The sequence below is a fragment of the Numenius arquata genome, chromosome 15 (genome assembly GCF_964106895.1).
Source record: "Numenius arquata chromosome 15, bNumArq3.hap1.1, whole genome shotgun sequence".
Lineage (NCBI taxonomy): Eukaryota > Metazoa > Chordata > Aves > Charadriiformes > Scolopacidae > Numenius > Numenius arquata.
In genome coordinates, this window is record NC_133590.1 from 1,581,498 (window position 1) to 1,597,570 (window position 16,073).

The window sequence follows — 16,073 nt, forward strand, 5'->3', positions numbered from 1 at the left end:
AACGAGCCGAACGTGCCGTGCCGGGGCTCCGGGGTCCCCCAGCCTCGCTGCGCCCGTCGGCGGAGCGGTCAGCGCTTAGCCCCGGGGACCTCGACCGGCACCGCGGGTCCCGGCTCAGCTCGGGGCGAGCTCTCCCCGCGGGTAGGGCTTTTTTTTTTTTTCCGGGGTGATTCACCCCCTTTTTCCCCAGCCCGGGCCGCCCCCGCTGCCTTACCGCCTCGCCCGTTCCTGCAGCCGGCGACGAGTTAGGGCCGTGCTGGGCGGCCGCCGAACTCCCCGGTGTCTCGGGCGGTCCGGCTCCGGTCCGGTTTTGCGAGGTCCAGAAGCTCCCGCGGCGGAAAGCGGCCGCCGGTGGGCGGCGGAGCCGGCGGAAAGCGAAAGCCCGGTGCCGACGGGGCTGCGGCGGGACGGCGGGCCCCGAGCCGAGGGGGTTAAACCAGGAGCCTCCCCTTACCTTCAAAAAGTTAAAAATGTCTGGAGCCTGCATCTCTTAAAGGGGCGGTGCTGGCTGCAAGGAGTCTTGGCACCGGCTGCGAGAAAGGCTGGTCAGGGGCGTGAGTTCCCCTCCACCAGCACCAAAACATTGCAAAAAAAGGCAGAGCGCCCCACACTTTAGATAAGGACAATTAGCCACCAGCGAGCCCCTGCAGACAGCGAGTTAATTAGGGGTTTCCTGCTCTCCGGCATGCCCTGTCCCAGCTCCTGCCCCCCGGGGCTCTTAGCCCTGATGGCACCCGGGCTGGCTCTCATGGCCACCTTCTCGCTGCCCTCCCAGGCCGGGGACAGGAGAGCGCTGCCGGTGGAGAAACCTCCAGGTGTGAAGGGAAGAACTCTCATTCTCCTTGATGTCAACACCAAGAGCCCTGTCAGGATAATCAGTGAGAATTTCCTCTCCCTCCAGCTGGACCCTTCCATCATTCATGATGGCTGGCTCGATTTCTTAAGGTAAGGCAGGAGCCCCCCGGCGCCCTCCCCACGCCGCCCGCGGGGCGCCCCGGCGGCCCCGCCGCGCTCCGTGCTGCTGGCGGCGCTTGTTGTGACGGAGGGAGCGAGGCCATGGTTTCCATTAAGATGCACATGTTTGCAATGGAGAAAGCATTTCGGAGACTTATCAGTTATGACTGCAAAAATGTCGTGCTCCCCTCGCTCCAACAACCGCTCCTCTGCAAAAAAAAAAAAAAAAAAAAAAAAAAAAAAAGCACAACACGGGGCCGAGGCAGCACAGGGAAAAAAAAAAAAAAAGAAAAAAAAAAAACAATAAACCCCAAAACAACAAAGCAACAAAAAACCAGCAGCAGGAAGGGGGCTGCCTGCCGAGCCGAGCCTTCCCCAGGTCCCGCCGGGCGGAGAGCGGGGTGCCGGGCAGGTCTGCAGAGCCCTCCGCTCCCCGGGCTGCCGGCGCTGCGCGGGGGGCAGAGCCGGGGCTGCAGCTGCGCTGGGCTCCACCGGCGGAGCGGAGCGGGCCGGAGGCGCTGGGACGGCCAGAAATCCCTCTCCCTGCTGGGTAAGTCGGGGAGAGAGAGCGGGTCTCCCTCCGCACGTCCGCTCCGAGGGTCCCTTCGGCCGCCGCCTTCCCCTCCAGGGAAGGAGCCCGGCCGGCTCCCCCTTTCCTCCCCTCTCCGCTCCCCTCCCGGCGGCTCGGCCCGCGGCACGGTCCCGCGTGGGGCGGCCGGGCTGCGCGGGGCGAGCAGCGCTTCCACCTCCGGGACGCCGCTGCACTTGTCCGGGGCCGGGGCGGCGTTGCGGGGCGGGGGGAGAGCCGGGGTCCGGCCGGCCTCCGGGCCGCTACCGGCGGGCGGGGCGGCTCCCGGGCCGCGCAAAGCCCCCGCAGCCGGGCGCTGCCGCGGTGGTACCCGCTGCCGAGAGGGGCGACGGCGGGTCCCGGAGCCGGGCGGCCGCCGATCGTTGCCGGTACCGGGGGCAAGGAAGGGAGGGCCCGGCCCGGCCCGCGGCGCCCTCAGCCCGCTCTCCCCTCCTCTCCCCAGCTCCCGGCGGCTGGTGACCCTGGCGCGGGGCCTGGCCCCCGCCTTCCTGCGCTTCGCGGGCAAGAGGACGGACTTTCTGCAGTTCCACAACGTGAAGAACCCGGCCAAGAGCCGCGGCGGGCCCGGCCCCGACTACTACCTCAAGAACTACGAGGACGGTGAGTTCCCGGGACCGGGGCGGGGGGGGGGGCTGCGGGCGCCCGGCGGTCCCGCTCCGCCTGCCCCGCGTCCGGGCAACGCGGCCGCCGGGCACCGGGGAGGGGAACCTCCCCCGCGTACCCTCTCCTTCCCGAGACGGCGGAGCCGGGGAGCTCGGCGGAGCCCGCCCGCCCGCCCGTTGCTGGGGGATCCGGTGGATGCCGACCCCCGGGAACAAAAGGCCGGCACCGGGGAGCGGGGCTTTTCGTATCCTCCGGCTCCCTTCGCTCCCAAGCCTCGGGTGGGAGAGCGGGCTTTACCCCGGCTGCTGGCGGGGACCGGGCACCGCAGCCGCGGGATGCCCGAGCACGCACCTCCCCGCGCTTCTCCCGCGGAGCCCTGCCTTTCCCCAAGGACCCCCGCGTCGTTCCGCGTTTCTCCGCCCGGGGCTCCCCGGGGGCTTGGCCGCTGGGTCCCCGCGGGTCGGTGCCTTCCGGAGCGCTCTGCCGTCGTAGGTCTTCCCGAAAGTCACCGTCTGGCCCACGGCTTTCCGCTGGTCCGCGCCCCTGCCCGCCTCCCCTGCCCTCCTCGGCTGCACAAAAGTTTTCCACCTTTTGCGGCCCTTAATTCACACAAAGAAACTTCGTAGAAAAGTCAGGGCCAAGTCCCCCTCCTACGGCATTTATTTTAAGAAGCAGAATACTATGTCGGCATGCAAGAATTTATTGATTTTTCTCTCATACTTATGTAAAAAAAAAAAAAAAACAACAATTTTCTTTTTTTTTTTTTTTCTCACTCAGTGATTTACAAAAATTAGCTACAGATATTTCCATAAGTAATTTTGAAGTCCAGTTAATGCCAGACGTATCCTAGTGGGCAGGTCTGTGGAACAGAGGAAGTTTTACAGAGATCTAGTCAGCAGCACAGTGCTGAATGGAAAAAGCAGACGCATTTGCCAGTTTTCTGAGGGCTCTCGCTCCCGCTGTGTCCCCCCCCACCCCCATAACATCTGATCTCACCGCAGTGAATGTCCCTCTATTCCCACACGCAGGCAGGTGGGTAAATTCGTGTGCTCCGAGTTTTGCTTAGTCTCCCAGCTGAAGCAGTCCCGATGTTATTCCTTGGTTTTCTTCTCTTTGTAACAAGTCTCAGGCAAAGGGTTTGTTGTAACTCTGCCTACCTTCAGGAGAAAATGCTGACCAAACCTGCCGCAGCCACCTCGAGCAGAAGAAATTAAGTGTAGTGCATAAAATTGTAGATGGGACTCGTAGAAAACATTTGTAGGAATAAATTTTCCCACTTCCAATATTTCAACAGCTTGCAGGAGAGAACTTACACTTATTAAATGTCTTCACAACAGCTTTCATGTGAGGGAAGGACTGAAAGCTTTTGGTTTTTTAAGTTTTCCTCGTGGCAATAAAGTTGAAATGTAGCAGCCCTTCAAAATGAAGCTTCTCATAGAAGTTGTAACCACAGGTCTTAACTTTTCATCACTTAAATATGGAACAGAACCATTATAAATGCGGGTGAGGGAAGGAGGGGACACATGTGGTGTGTATCAAGCATCGGTGTAAATCAGAAAGGTGTGGTAAAAGGGATTTCCTGCCTGGAAGCAAAGCTTTCGTATTTGTTCTTAAGATCTGCGTGCAAACTCCAGGGCTAGAGTTGCTAGTAGCTTACATCTTTTTGTGCTGAGGCTGCGCCGAGTGCTTCACTAGAGGGATCCAGTTCTCCAAAATGAAATCCTGATGCCACTGCAACTCTCTGCCCCTCTCTGTACTGGATCTGAGCAGCCATCTTCTACTTTCGGAGCACTGGTCTGGTTTTTGTTCCCTCCTCTGCGGCTCGCCCGGGACCTGCTTGGGATCACGGCGTGCACAAATGTGCAAGCAGATGCGCTTGTTGCAAAGAACTTGCAGCCTGAGCAGACAGCACGGGGAGAAAAAGATGGCAATCGGCACCTGAGCACGGGGGAAGCCAGCAAGCATCCCTCTAGGTACCCTTCCTCTTACCCGAGTTATCTGGGGTGTCTGGGATTGGTTTCCGTGTCTGTGGGCTTTTCTATGTCCAGCATCTATTTTCTGAAATTTCTTGTCTACGCTCTAGTGGCCCAGGAGCGGGGAAGAAGCTGGGGGGCTCGATTAGTTAAAAAAGTCAGAAAATAATTAAAAGAGAAGTCAGCAGATATTCTAAGTCTTATGCATCATCTTAGCGATTTTTAGTGACGTGACAAGTAATAGCTCGGTTGTTTTCTGCTTCGAGTGTTTGTCTTTCTACCTGTTCGCCCTGTGGGTACGCACAGTCTCACCCCAGGTCTGTGACCCCGGTGCCCGGGTTCTCTTTGCAGCCTCCCCAGGTGTTCCCGTGCCATATGTCCTCATGTGGCCTGCACATAGATGGGGAGGGAAGGGCACAGCTTATTTTCCTCTCATGTACAGGGCACGTGTGCAAGGCTGCTCAGAGACCTGCAGTGACTAGTGAGTAACTCTGTGAGTGGTGCTCACGTCACAGGCGGCTGTGCTCCTCTGCGTGCTCACAGGCCACCCCGATGCGACCATCTCAGGCATTCAGACAGGCAGCAGCAGCAACAGGATTGCTCTGCAGCATCCGTCATGGATCCTCTGCTCTGTGACCGTGCTTGCTGGAGTTTGAATGAATCTCTGTGTAGGAATCTTTGTTCTGTAAATCTCCCTCTGCCACCCGTTGTCCTCCAGACCAGGTATCCCTCCCTGCAGCCTTTGACAGTCTTTTCTCTCTCTGTAATGCTCCGCCTTCCTGACGGCTGAACCTCCTGAGATTCACCCTACTCTTTCCCCTCTATTTAAAATTATATTTATTTCCCTTTCAAGCTGTTACGGCCATGCATACCTCCACCTTCTGAAAATTGCCTTTACCTAGGCCTGCCTTTGGGTTCACCAGCTCATCTTTTTCCTCTCCTTTCCTCCACAGGGAGCATGGGTGCTCTCTGAGGGTTATAGTAGTTGCTTTTGACTTGTATCTAAAATGTACTTAATTTTCCGGAAATAAGGTGTTTCTTTTCAGCTTTGCGGTCATTCTGTTCTTGTACAAATCCTTCCTGGAAGCACAGACCTGGAAGTATTGTGTAATACCAGGTGTGTACGGCGTCTTCCCTTTGTAACTCCAAACAGCCTCACCCCAGTCCAAACCAGTCATGTTTGGGCAGTAAAGGTAACGAAGTGGTGAGTGATCTGTGATGCCCACGAAGAGGGTGCGTGTGGCAACTTGTTTCAGCTCTGCATAGAAAGCTGACACGGCAATTTCATCACCTGGTGGCAGATTTGTCCTTACCTGACAGAGCAACTTGTAAGAGCAATTGCCCGTGATGAATAGTTTAGGTGAACCGTAGGGCGTGCAGTCCCTGTTGATGGCAGCATGGCTATATGTACCCCCTGAACCTTGCTAATTGTTAGAAGGTCATCAAACTAATCTGTTATATCTATACCCCCGTCTATCATGGACACTGGGTGGCTGCCATGCCGTGCAGCCCCATGGTCAGTCCTGGAGTCCACCCTTTTTGGATGTGGCATTGGCCAGCCTGAGGTGTGTTAGAAACAGAAAACCAGTTCAATGTATGTCAAGCTCTGTGGAACGGGGAGGTGGGGCTGAGCCAGAGACTTTTTGACATTTGATGATCAAGAGGTGTAACGTTTTTAGCCTGAGAGACTTTTCTCTCCCTTGTGTCCCCGGGCAGGTACCAAGATGTGGGGGCTCATCCTCAGTCTATGTAGTAGACCTGCTTCTCCTTTCGCTGTTGGGTTACCTACCAAGCAATCTGTTTGGCCTATCCTTTGAACTGCCTCGCATGTGGCAAGGACCGTTTGGGTCTGAGGAATAGGACAACAAGAAACATCAGTCTCTAGGAAAACAGGCTCGAGCAGCTCCTTTTTGGAGCAAACGCACAGGGCTGCCTGTTTGCTCAAGCTGCAGTTGCTGGTACAAAACCTCTTCTGAAGTTGGGTTTGCTAAAACCTGACTCACCTGCTGCCCTGGAGCCTGGTGTTGGGGTGTTACACATGGTGTGGAGATATGGTGTTGGTGCAGAAAGACATGCTCCAGGTGCTACCCCAGTGCCTGAACCTAGAGCCCATTTTGGAAGTAACTTCTCTTTTCCCCTTGAGTTTTCCTTCACAGCCCATATGCACAGGGAGGAACTCTAAGTAATGTCACCAAAGGTTGTCCAAAGTTGATGTGTGGCTCTGAGGTGAGAGGCAGTTGAGGACTGCACTGCGGATGAGGACGTTCCACGTGAACCCACCAAACTCATGCTGTAGCACCAGGTGATTGCATTTCAGCTCCTTCAGCTACCTGCACCGATTAATGGTGTGTGACCACGGGGGTGTAGAGGACAGTACTGGGAAAGGAAAGCCTGCAGTGGAAGGTGGGACTGCAGCAGCCTCAGCCTTGTTCAGATTAAAATCTACAGAATTGTGTCCTGAAGGTGGTGAAGCTCATCTCCTGGTTCTCTGCCACCAAAAGGGTTGGTCCCCATGCCTTCTTTTTGCCCTGCACTGTGTCACGGAATCCCAGAATGATATGGGGTTGGAAGGGACCTCTGGAGATCATCCAGTCCAACCCCCTGCCAAAGCAGGGCCACCCACAGCAGGTCCCACAGGAACGTGTCCAGGCGGGGTTTGAATGTCTCCAGAGAAGGAGACTCCACCACCTCTCTGGGCAGCCTCTTCCAGGGCTCTGCCACCCTCACAGGAAAGAAGTTCCTCCTCATGTTTAGATGGAACTTTTATGTCCTGCTGCTGCTTCCCTTGTGTTTGCTCTGGCACATTTCTGATCCTCTGCTACGCCAGCTGTAAACTAATTCAGGGGGAAAAAAAACCCGCAACTGTTTTATTGTGAATTTAGTGAGCAGGATCCTGAGGGTCATCGTGGGGTATGAGGATACCAGAGCAAGGGAGGGGTGTTGCCATGTGGCTGGGACTGCCCCTTTGGCTCTGCCAACTCATAACACTTTGCAGCAGGTGTTTCTGAATGAAGAACCGTCCTGTTGTCCCAGTAAAAATGAACAAACCAGTTTTCCTTTATTCAAGGAATGACCTGCTGTTTCTGGTCTCCCAGAGCCCCTTTTTTTTGTCTGCTGAAGTCTCCCTTTACACTTTAGGTATCTGTCCTTTCAGAGCTTGCAGAGGACACTTGGTTTTTTCACCCTCCAGGTGTTTATAATGCAGCCCCTTTGGGAGGGCTGCAGCACTTCAGACACTGCAAGCGCTCGGTCCCTGGGACGGGGAGATCCTCTGATGTCTTTCCGTCTTCTGAGATTTGCCAGGCCAGGCTGCTCCGCGCCTTGGCGTGAGCTCCAAGGCAGCCCTTCTGCTCTCTAGTTCCCAGGAACCATGACTGCAGGGAAGGAGCTGCGACCTGCTCTGCCTGGCAGGGATTTCTGTGGAAGGAGCTCTAGTGCTTAGTAGTTTCCTCAGAAATTAAAAAAACCCAACCAACCAACCAAAAAAAAAAACCCTGTAGAAATCACCTTACCCATAAGTAAGGGAGATGCTTCCAAAGATTGCCTGTTTATCTCCATTTTTTTTTCTTTTTAAATTTCAAACTGGTTTGCTAGAATCCTGCGTGAAAATTGCCTTACTGACTGCGGGAAACGGAGCAATGAGATCCTGATCCTATTTGCTGGTATCTGGGTGAGATGAAAGATTTCTATTGTTACATTTTTGGATTGTTTATAATAAGCATCCTAAATTCCCTAAAAAACGTGACGTATTTTTGCTAGTCCCACGCTTCTTTCTATGTTCCATCTTCTTCTTACGAATTAAAAATGATTAGCGCAACGTTACAGGCGCGAGGGAACCGCACGGGACTTTGTACAGTACTATAGGTTCTAGATTAGCAGTTACCATTCAAGGAAAACGTTTTGAATTTATTGTGGATTGGTCTCTGAATACATTCAGGGAAGCAAAAAGTTAACCCGATGTAAGGAATATTAGAAAAGAATTAGAGAAACTCATTGAGAGCATTCTTGTGCTATAAGCAAACGAGAGGATGACGTACTAATCGGTGTAAGTAACACAGATGTGTAGAACAGGGTGATGGGAGTGATCGAAGTCACAGCTTTCAGTTGTGGAAATTAGGGTTGGTTTTTTTCAGCTTGAAAAAAATGTCTGAGAATGTGTTAAACGCTGTGAACTCAGCGGCACACAGAGAAGAGAATTTGGGAATGATTATTTCCGTGTTTTCATGAGACAAGAAATAGGGAGCATCCAGTGGAATCATCACATATAAAACAAAAAAAAAATATGATTTGTTATATATATATGGAAATAACTTGTGGAAATAATTGTCAGGGAATTTTTCCCAGCTAAAAGAAAGGAATGTTACTAATGTGTCAGAAATTTGCCTATTGAAGACAGACACGATGAGGATGCAGTTTCTGGTTTGAGAAATCTTCAGGCTTTCTAAATAGAAGCTGTGTTCCCAATATACCAGTAACTGGGCATTTTGTAACAATTTCAGCAGACAAATCCAGTTTGTAAAGCATTTTAAACTGTGTTTCTTTAAAAAGTAGGTATTTTATACTTATGGCAACCTGCAATTCATAAGGGTTTTTCCTGGTGACTCATTAAACATCCCTTTAACTTCTGCACTAACACCATTTTATAAAATTGGAATCTTAGAGTAAGAACATTCAGTTTTTGTTAACATAAAATAGTTTGGTTGGGTTTTGGGTTGTTTTTTTTTTTTTTTTTTCTTTTATATTCACTTTCTAAGACTAGAAAGCTGAAGCAAAGAGTCCCGTAGGAGGATGGGCAAACTCAGCTTGTTCCGGTGCCACGGCAGTGGTGGCCGTGGGTTTCGCTGGGGTGGCGATGCCTGTGAGCAGTGCTCTCTCGCACGCACAGGAAGAGGAGTAACTTCTCTTCACCCTTCTGTGATGCATCCCTTTGACCGTAACCGTATCCCTCTGCCCTCTCCACGTAAACCTGGGTCTGTGCCCTCCTCCTCCAACCTTCCAGCTGATCAGCTGCAGTAGCCTGTGTCTGCTCCGTGACTCCAGTGACTTCGGGAAGGGAATTGCCTATGGGCAGATGGTGGCATGAGCCACGGGCTGGACACTGGCCCGCAGGCCGCACTGATGCTGTGTGAATTCCCATGTGCAGAAGCTCACCCTGTGGGTCAGGGAAACCCTCCCCAGCAGGCATTTGGGAGCTGTATCCATGTGCCGTGTGCCATCTTGGAGGTTTCACAGCTCGGGAGCTCTCTGATCTGGTACTGGTACAGTGAGAAATGATTAGTGCGACCCTTTGGTGCAGGCAACTCACAGACAGGGACTTCTAGAGCTCAGCCAGCCCTGAGGTGGCTATCTTGGGCTGGGAAGGGATTGCTGCCCTTGTGTCGCTCCTGAGGAGTGTTTTCTAACATCTTCTCCAAAATTCCCATTGGTAGATGCGGGGACCTCCGTAGGCAGCGTGCGTGTAAGCTCTGGAGATGTACAGGTCCCAAAGGGGGACAGAGAAACGCGCAGGCACTGGGAGACACAACACAGCCTTTGCAAAGCGGCATCCTCCTCCCAGGGCTGGCAGCCTGGCGAGGGGAGAGCTCCTGCAGGAGCCCGGCGCTCCAGCCGCTCCGGGCGGGTGGGAGCCGGGCCGGAACGGGGCAGGAGGCGGGATTTCCCCTCCGTTTGCCGGTGTCTCCCGCCAGCCGCAGCTCACCTGACCGCCACACGGGTGTGCTCCCGCCATACAGCACGGCGAGCTGCCGGACCCGCCGCCGCGGGACGCGGGGCCTCCGCCGGACCGACCCGGAGCGCGGCGGCGGCGCGGGTCCCGGCCCCGGCCCCGGCCCCGGTGGCGGCGGCGGCGGCGGCGCGGGGGGGTCTGAGCTGGCCAGGGTACTGACCCGGCCCGGCACGGCCCCGCCGGGGCACGGCTCCTCCTCTGCCGGCTTTGGAAACCATTTGGCGTCCTCTGGGGCTCCCACATCTGGAGTTCTTCCTTCGCACTTCTGGCAAGAGCCGCTTGGTTTCGTGTTTTGCTGGGTACTTGTGGGGTTTGTGTGGTGGTTTTTGTTTTTTTTGGGGTTTTTTGGGGGGGTTTTGGTTTTTTTTTTTTTTTTTGTGGTTGGTTGGTTGTTTTTTAAATCGATGTTCAGGAAGGCAGTGTTCTTCTGGAGCTCCCGCGTGGGGCTTCCCTGCCCAGTACATCCTACCCTACCCTCCTCCTTGCACTCCTGGTGTCTTTCCCTTTCCTCTCTCTTCCTTTAAGATTTGAGGGCTGTGGGCTCCTTGCCGGCCATTTCCCCCGGGTTGCTTTTGCTGAGATTTCCCCTGAGTCTCTAGCAGCTGTTGCCTGCTACCCCTCTTCCCTTGGTGTTTCAGAAGAGTGGTGCGGAGGTGCCCTTGCCTCCTCCCCTGCACTGAGCACAGCCTGCTGGGGTCTAGATGTCCAGGCACCGAGTCTTTTGAGGAGCTCTATATCCCAGACCTCTGTCCACTGTTTAAACCGGTGCTATAATGAATGTTGGGTCCACCTCCATTTTAAGGTCTTGGTCAAGTTTCTTGGGTCCTCCATCAATTGGAGAAGCCAGGACCTTGCAAGTCTTGCCTCTGCTTCCTGAATGTCCACAGTGGCAGCTTTCTGGGAACCCCATGAAGCTGGCTGCCAGAAGAGTGCCCCCACTTTCTGAGCCCTGCACAAATTCTCCTAGACCTCAGCAGCTGAGAAATGACCGAGGATTTGTCCAAACGTGGCTTGACTTCCTTGTGCTAATCCCTATCACAGCCGTGTGTTTGCTGTGACCTCTGGTCCCTGAAGACGGAGGTGAGGGTGTCGCACAGGACCTGCTGCCACATCCCCTTGCACTCTCCAAGGTGCTGGGCTGGCCCCTGACCGGGAGGGCAGGGACCCTGGGCCCAGGCCAACGGTTTCCTCCATATGGGTCCACATTGGCCCTGGTTAGGGTTTTAGGAGCCCTCCATGCCTTTTAGGAAACAAAGTTGTTTTGACTCAGCTTGGACTCCCTCATAGCAGTTGGAAGAGAACTGGAGACCATCTGTTTTCAAACCTCTCTGCCTCTTGGTCTTCTCCACCACCGGGGTATCCTTGGCGTGTTTTGCTCCATTTTTCCTTGGGGATGGAGGGTGTACAACTGTTGTGTTCAGTTCTGCAGAAAACAAGTCCATCACTCAGGAAGGTGAATGACTATGCATGAGCTCCAGGTGACACCAGTAGCTGTTGTGATTGCCTTTCTGGTGCAGGAGGGCGATAAAGTTGTGTTTCTCAATCTTCAGTTCTGCAAATATCTCCCACAGTAGGGGTTCAGGGTTGTACCATCATGCCGCTTCATTAGTTGGGCAGGATTTGGGTAGGCTCGAATCTTACTCAGTGTCTACCTAAGAGGTTGTGCACCAAAAGTAAATGGTGTGTGTATGGGTGGGTGGGTGCTAATTTTCTGCAGAGGAACATTATTCCTTCATCTTGCTCCATCTCATCTCTCTGCATTGAAGCCCCTATGATGGATGTGGAAATAACTGAGCCATATTTTCATGCTAGCTGGTTGCTGCCCTGTCTCCACTCCCAAGCATGATAGCTGTGGGTGGAGGAGAGAACTCACGCCTCTAACTACAAGGGCTTTAATGACAATACTGTTCTGAGCAGTCTTTTTTAGGCAGGCTTTAGAGAAGCTGTGTTAATCCCAAACAATACAGTAAAAAGTCAGACAGAGCGCAGCCTGGGCAAGACGAGCATAGTGACTCTGGTATGAGGCCCAGAGACAGGAAGATAATGTGGCTTCCAGTCCTCCACCCCACCTTTGGTGGGGGTTCCCTGCTAGCCCAACACATAGCAGAGCTTTGAACTTAGGTTTGCTGCATCTGAGATTTGACACCTTGAAAGACAGGAGCATGACTATTGCAAATAACTTTGGTGTTCCTTGATGTGCATAACAATAATGGAACTGGTCTCTTCCGACAATAAGCTCCTTCAAAAACTTCTAGCTACATGGGAATTAAAGCAAGCAAAGCACAACCTCGTGATGCAAAGGGTGATCTCATGCAATGTGGTGGAAGAACTCCAATTTCCATCCTTCCTTATCAGTGCTGGCTGCCTAAGGTTTTGTAAGAATTAAACACAGCACATGGTGCCTGTGGATCTGACTATGTTACAGAATTTTTTAAACTCAGAAAGGGACCTTGCAAGGACTAGTTTGCACCACTCCCCTCCTGTTTGGAGACTGGACACATCTTACTTGATTCTTGTTCTGCCTTGCTACCTCCATCTTTCCCTTTCCCCAGCAGGTGAGTAGTTCTAGGAGGAGGAATATCATACTCTTATTTCACAATATGACTTCTAAAAAGCTCATGTGAAGAGAAAATAATTGTTAAATAACCCTCCTGCCTCCTGAATTGAATGTCAGGAGTTAGAAGGGTACAGAAACCTGTTCAAAGAGTCATAAGCCATACTGACCTAACTCCAGCTGTGATAGCTGCACTGAGGATAAACAAGGTGAGAACAAGCCGCCTTCATCACCTCTTGGACAAGGCAAGGCTAAATGGAAGCCAGAGGTCACCAGAATGGGATTTAGCCTTTTCTCAGTATTAAGTGTCAAACACACCAGTAACAGGGTCATAATATAAATGTTGGGAGACTTTTGCACTTTCCTTCAAGGGAGGGGTCATTATTGTAAGAGATAACTACTAGGCAGGTGAAGGACCGAAGGGGCGGCAGGTTGTGTTAGTGTATTAAAGTCAATGACTTGAGCTTTCTGTGGGAGAAAAGGGTACTTGAGCAGAGGAGGTTCATCGGATAGGTGGATCCCAGGGGTTTGGACCCTTTTTTGGGTTGCTTGTGCTGGGTGATGGTTGTGCGGTTGTCGTGTTGGCTGGTTCTGATCCAAGCGTCTGGTGAAAATGAAAGCTGAGGTTTGGCCATCTCCCTTTTTTCTTTCCCTTTTGCTGTAGACATTGTTCGCAGCGACATTGCCCTGGATAAGCAGAAAGGCTGTAAGATCGCCCAGCATCCTGACATAATGTTGGAGCTACAGAGGGAAAAGGCAGCTCAGATGCACTTGGTTTTGTTAAAGGAGCAGTTTTCAAACACATACAGCAACCTCACATTAACAGGTAAGGCTGCAAGTCCAGCTCTGGAGCCAGGAGCTGGGGCTAGTTCTTGCTAACTCACAGGTGTGTTAAAACCCTCGGGTGCTTCACCTCTGTATGAATCAGCATCTCTCTGGCTGCCTCTGTTTCCTACCAAGATTACTGGGTGCTGGGAGGGAAAGGACCTGCAGGAACTCGTGGTAGACTCATAAGGCCTCTGCAGTTGGCACCTACACAGACACTCCAGATTTGGTGCCCCTGGACAGAATGTTTCCTACAGTCTGACCTAAGCAGAATACCACGGCACGTGAAGTGCTGGAGAAATCTCTCTGCTAACCGTTCACGTCGATGGGGCTGCAGCAATTACTAAATTTGGAGTCCTTTAAGCTGCAGCTGAGTTTTTTTTCTTTCCAGAGCATGCACTTTGTGTGAACCCAGTAAATATTAAAGAGCAAATATAAAGGGATAATGGCCCAGACAGAGATGAGAGGATACTCTTTTTCTGGCAACTGTTTGTATTATCCAGGGAACAGAATCTCAAAGGATGGAGGAGACTGCCACATTTTGGATACACATTTAATGGTGCTTGTAAAGGGCCGATGTTTTCAGGCATTGGCTGGGCAGAAGGATGGGTTCCCAGCAGCCAGCAGTGTCCTTTCATAGCTGTTCTCCTTATCACTACAGCTGGATGAGCCACAGACGATGGGAAGGAGGAAGAGACTAATAAATCAAACAAGATCCCCTTCTCCTCTTGCCGGGTCCCTTTCCTGTGAAAGGCAGGGAGGCATCTGATTTTTATGGGAGAGAGGGCTCTTTTCTCTGGCTGGGGAGGAGATGGCAAGCTCCATGGTGGCCCTCCCCTCCTGCTGCACTGGGAGAGGCAAGCAGGCCCTGTGCAACCTCCCCTCCTCTGCTGCCGTCCCTAATTCAATGTCCAGCCCATGCCTTTAAGCCAGAATAGGTCTGTGTCCTCACCAGGGACAGCAGTGCAGTGAGCTCTGGGTCTCCTGGGGACATCAGCTCTGCTGGAGCTTTTGGGGATCCCACAGAGGCGGGGGGGCAATATCAGGTCTGGCAGAGGGCTCAGCCCTGGGGGACTGTGGGCATCGGGGCTACGAGCATTGCTGAATCGCATCATTCCTGAAAGCCCAGCATTTAAATGGGATCCTCAGGGCCATTTCTCATTCTCTGTAACGTAATCCACTTGGCTGTTTATTCCCAGTACAACTGCTGGAATCAACGTTGTCAGCTTTTCCCCTGACAACTTGCTTACTTTCCACTAAACAAACTTCCCTCGAGAAGAGAAGCTGCTCTCCCCTGTCCTCCTTCCCTCGCTGCTTCAAAAGCTCTCCAGCATTGCTCACATATTTTACAGAACCTGCAGAGCAGAGGTGCTACCTGGTTATCAGCTCAGCTCTTAGCCTTTCCAAGTGTGTTTACAAGATAGTTCAGAAGGTTTTAGCTCTAACTCTCCAGGGGGGAGAGAGCAATTTCACCAGAATATTACCCAAAGAACTATTTTAATGTCCTTTAACTCCCTTTGAATGCGAGCAGAGCAACTTCATAATTGTTATGAAGTTTAATCTTTTATTTCATAGGCATAGACTGAGAACATGGACTCTAGACAGCTAAGCATAATATTTAACTGGAACTCTACTAACTTGTGTAAATATTTCCCTTCTCTGTGATGGATCTGGTGTTTGGGGTGGGCAGAGGGGGTTGTACATCTGTTGCAGAAGGGCATTCCTTACCTTCAAAATTCAATCAGCCAGAGTTTGCTTGAGGACTTCTTTTTGTTGTGCACAATGTTTTTGTACAGTGCTGTATGGAGTCCCCAGATCAGCAGCAATGTCCATGGGGCGAGGTTCAGGAGCAAGGATCCAGACCTGTTTTGGGGAGGGATAGCGAGGGACTGAGTCTGCAGGGATGGAGGATCCAGGGGATCCCTGAGAACAGGGTTTCTTTCCTCCCTGGAGTTCTGTAGCCAGGAGTTACTTGGCCTCATGCAGTGCATTTACTGTGGGTGACTCTGAGTACTCAGTGTCCAGCCTAGAATGGGGAATATTCCACCCCACACCTCTGAGGGGTCCTACGACTGCTAGTTCCTGCAGCACTTTAACTATATCAAGGAAATGTAAATGGAATATCTTGCTCAAAGTCATGTGAAAATAAAGGTGCTTTACGATGGGATGGCTACTCTAGGAGAGCTTGGAAGTGGGAATACCACCGTGAGGCTTCTTTATTCCCGTGCTACTACTGCTCCCACTGTAGTGATGTGGATAAAAAGTGCCCTTCTCTTCCTCCTCCTCCCAGATGACATAGTTATACGAGCAGCTCGAAAGACTATTGATCAGGCCTCCCACGCTGCCTGCAAGTGTGGGCAAGTGATATTGCCATCAAACTTCCATGCAGTGTCCTGATGGCTTTAAGAATGGAAGCCCTTAGAGTGCAAAGAGTGTGATTCTGCAGTCCCTGTGGCATCAATGTTAATCGGGGGCTTTTTCAAATCTATTCACCAGTTGCATATGGTTCCCAGCGTGCTCCTTATCTCAGCGATCTGGCAGGGTTGTGGTTTTGCACTGGGATTTAAGCTGCTCCCAGCAGCAGGTACCTCCAAGGTAAGAGGGCGTCTTAAAATGAAATGTGTTTTCTTGTGCTAAGACACAACTGAGACTGAGTGAAACCAGGCAGTCTTTCTGGCTCTCGTTCCTCCAGGAACACATGTTAGACTGGCTTAGGCCACTTCGGTTTCTGTAGAGCTTTCCTCGGCTCCCGACTGCAGGCTTTCTCTTGCATTTGCTTTCTCTGTGTGCTCTTTCTAGGCTGACTGAGCCTGCCTCTCTGAGATGAGTGATAGTCTTTGATCTGTGACA

General features: G+C 52.3%; 1 protein-coding gene across 1 annotated transcript in view; it reads left to right on the forward strand.

The window, feature by feature from the left end:
- The first annotated feature begins 685 nt into the window (after positions 1 to 685).
- Positions 686 to 16,073, forward strand: part of HPSE2 (heparanase 2 (inactive)) — a 115,859-nt gene continuing 100,471 nt past the window's right edge. The window contains exons 1-3 of the mRNA XM_074159058.1: positions 686 to 945; positions 1,986 to 2,143; positions 13,063 to 13,224. Of these exons, the coding sequence (XP_074015159.1) occupies positions 686 to 945; positions 1,986 to 2,143; positions 13,063 to 13,224 (580 nt within the window). The remainder of the gene's footprint in view (positions 946 to 1,985; positions 2,144 to 13,062; positions 13,225 to 16,073) is intronic.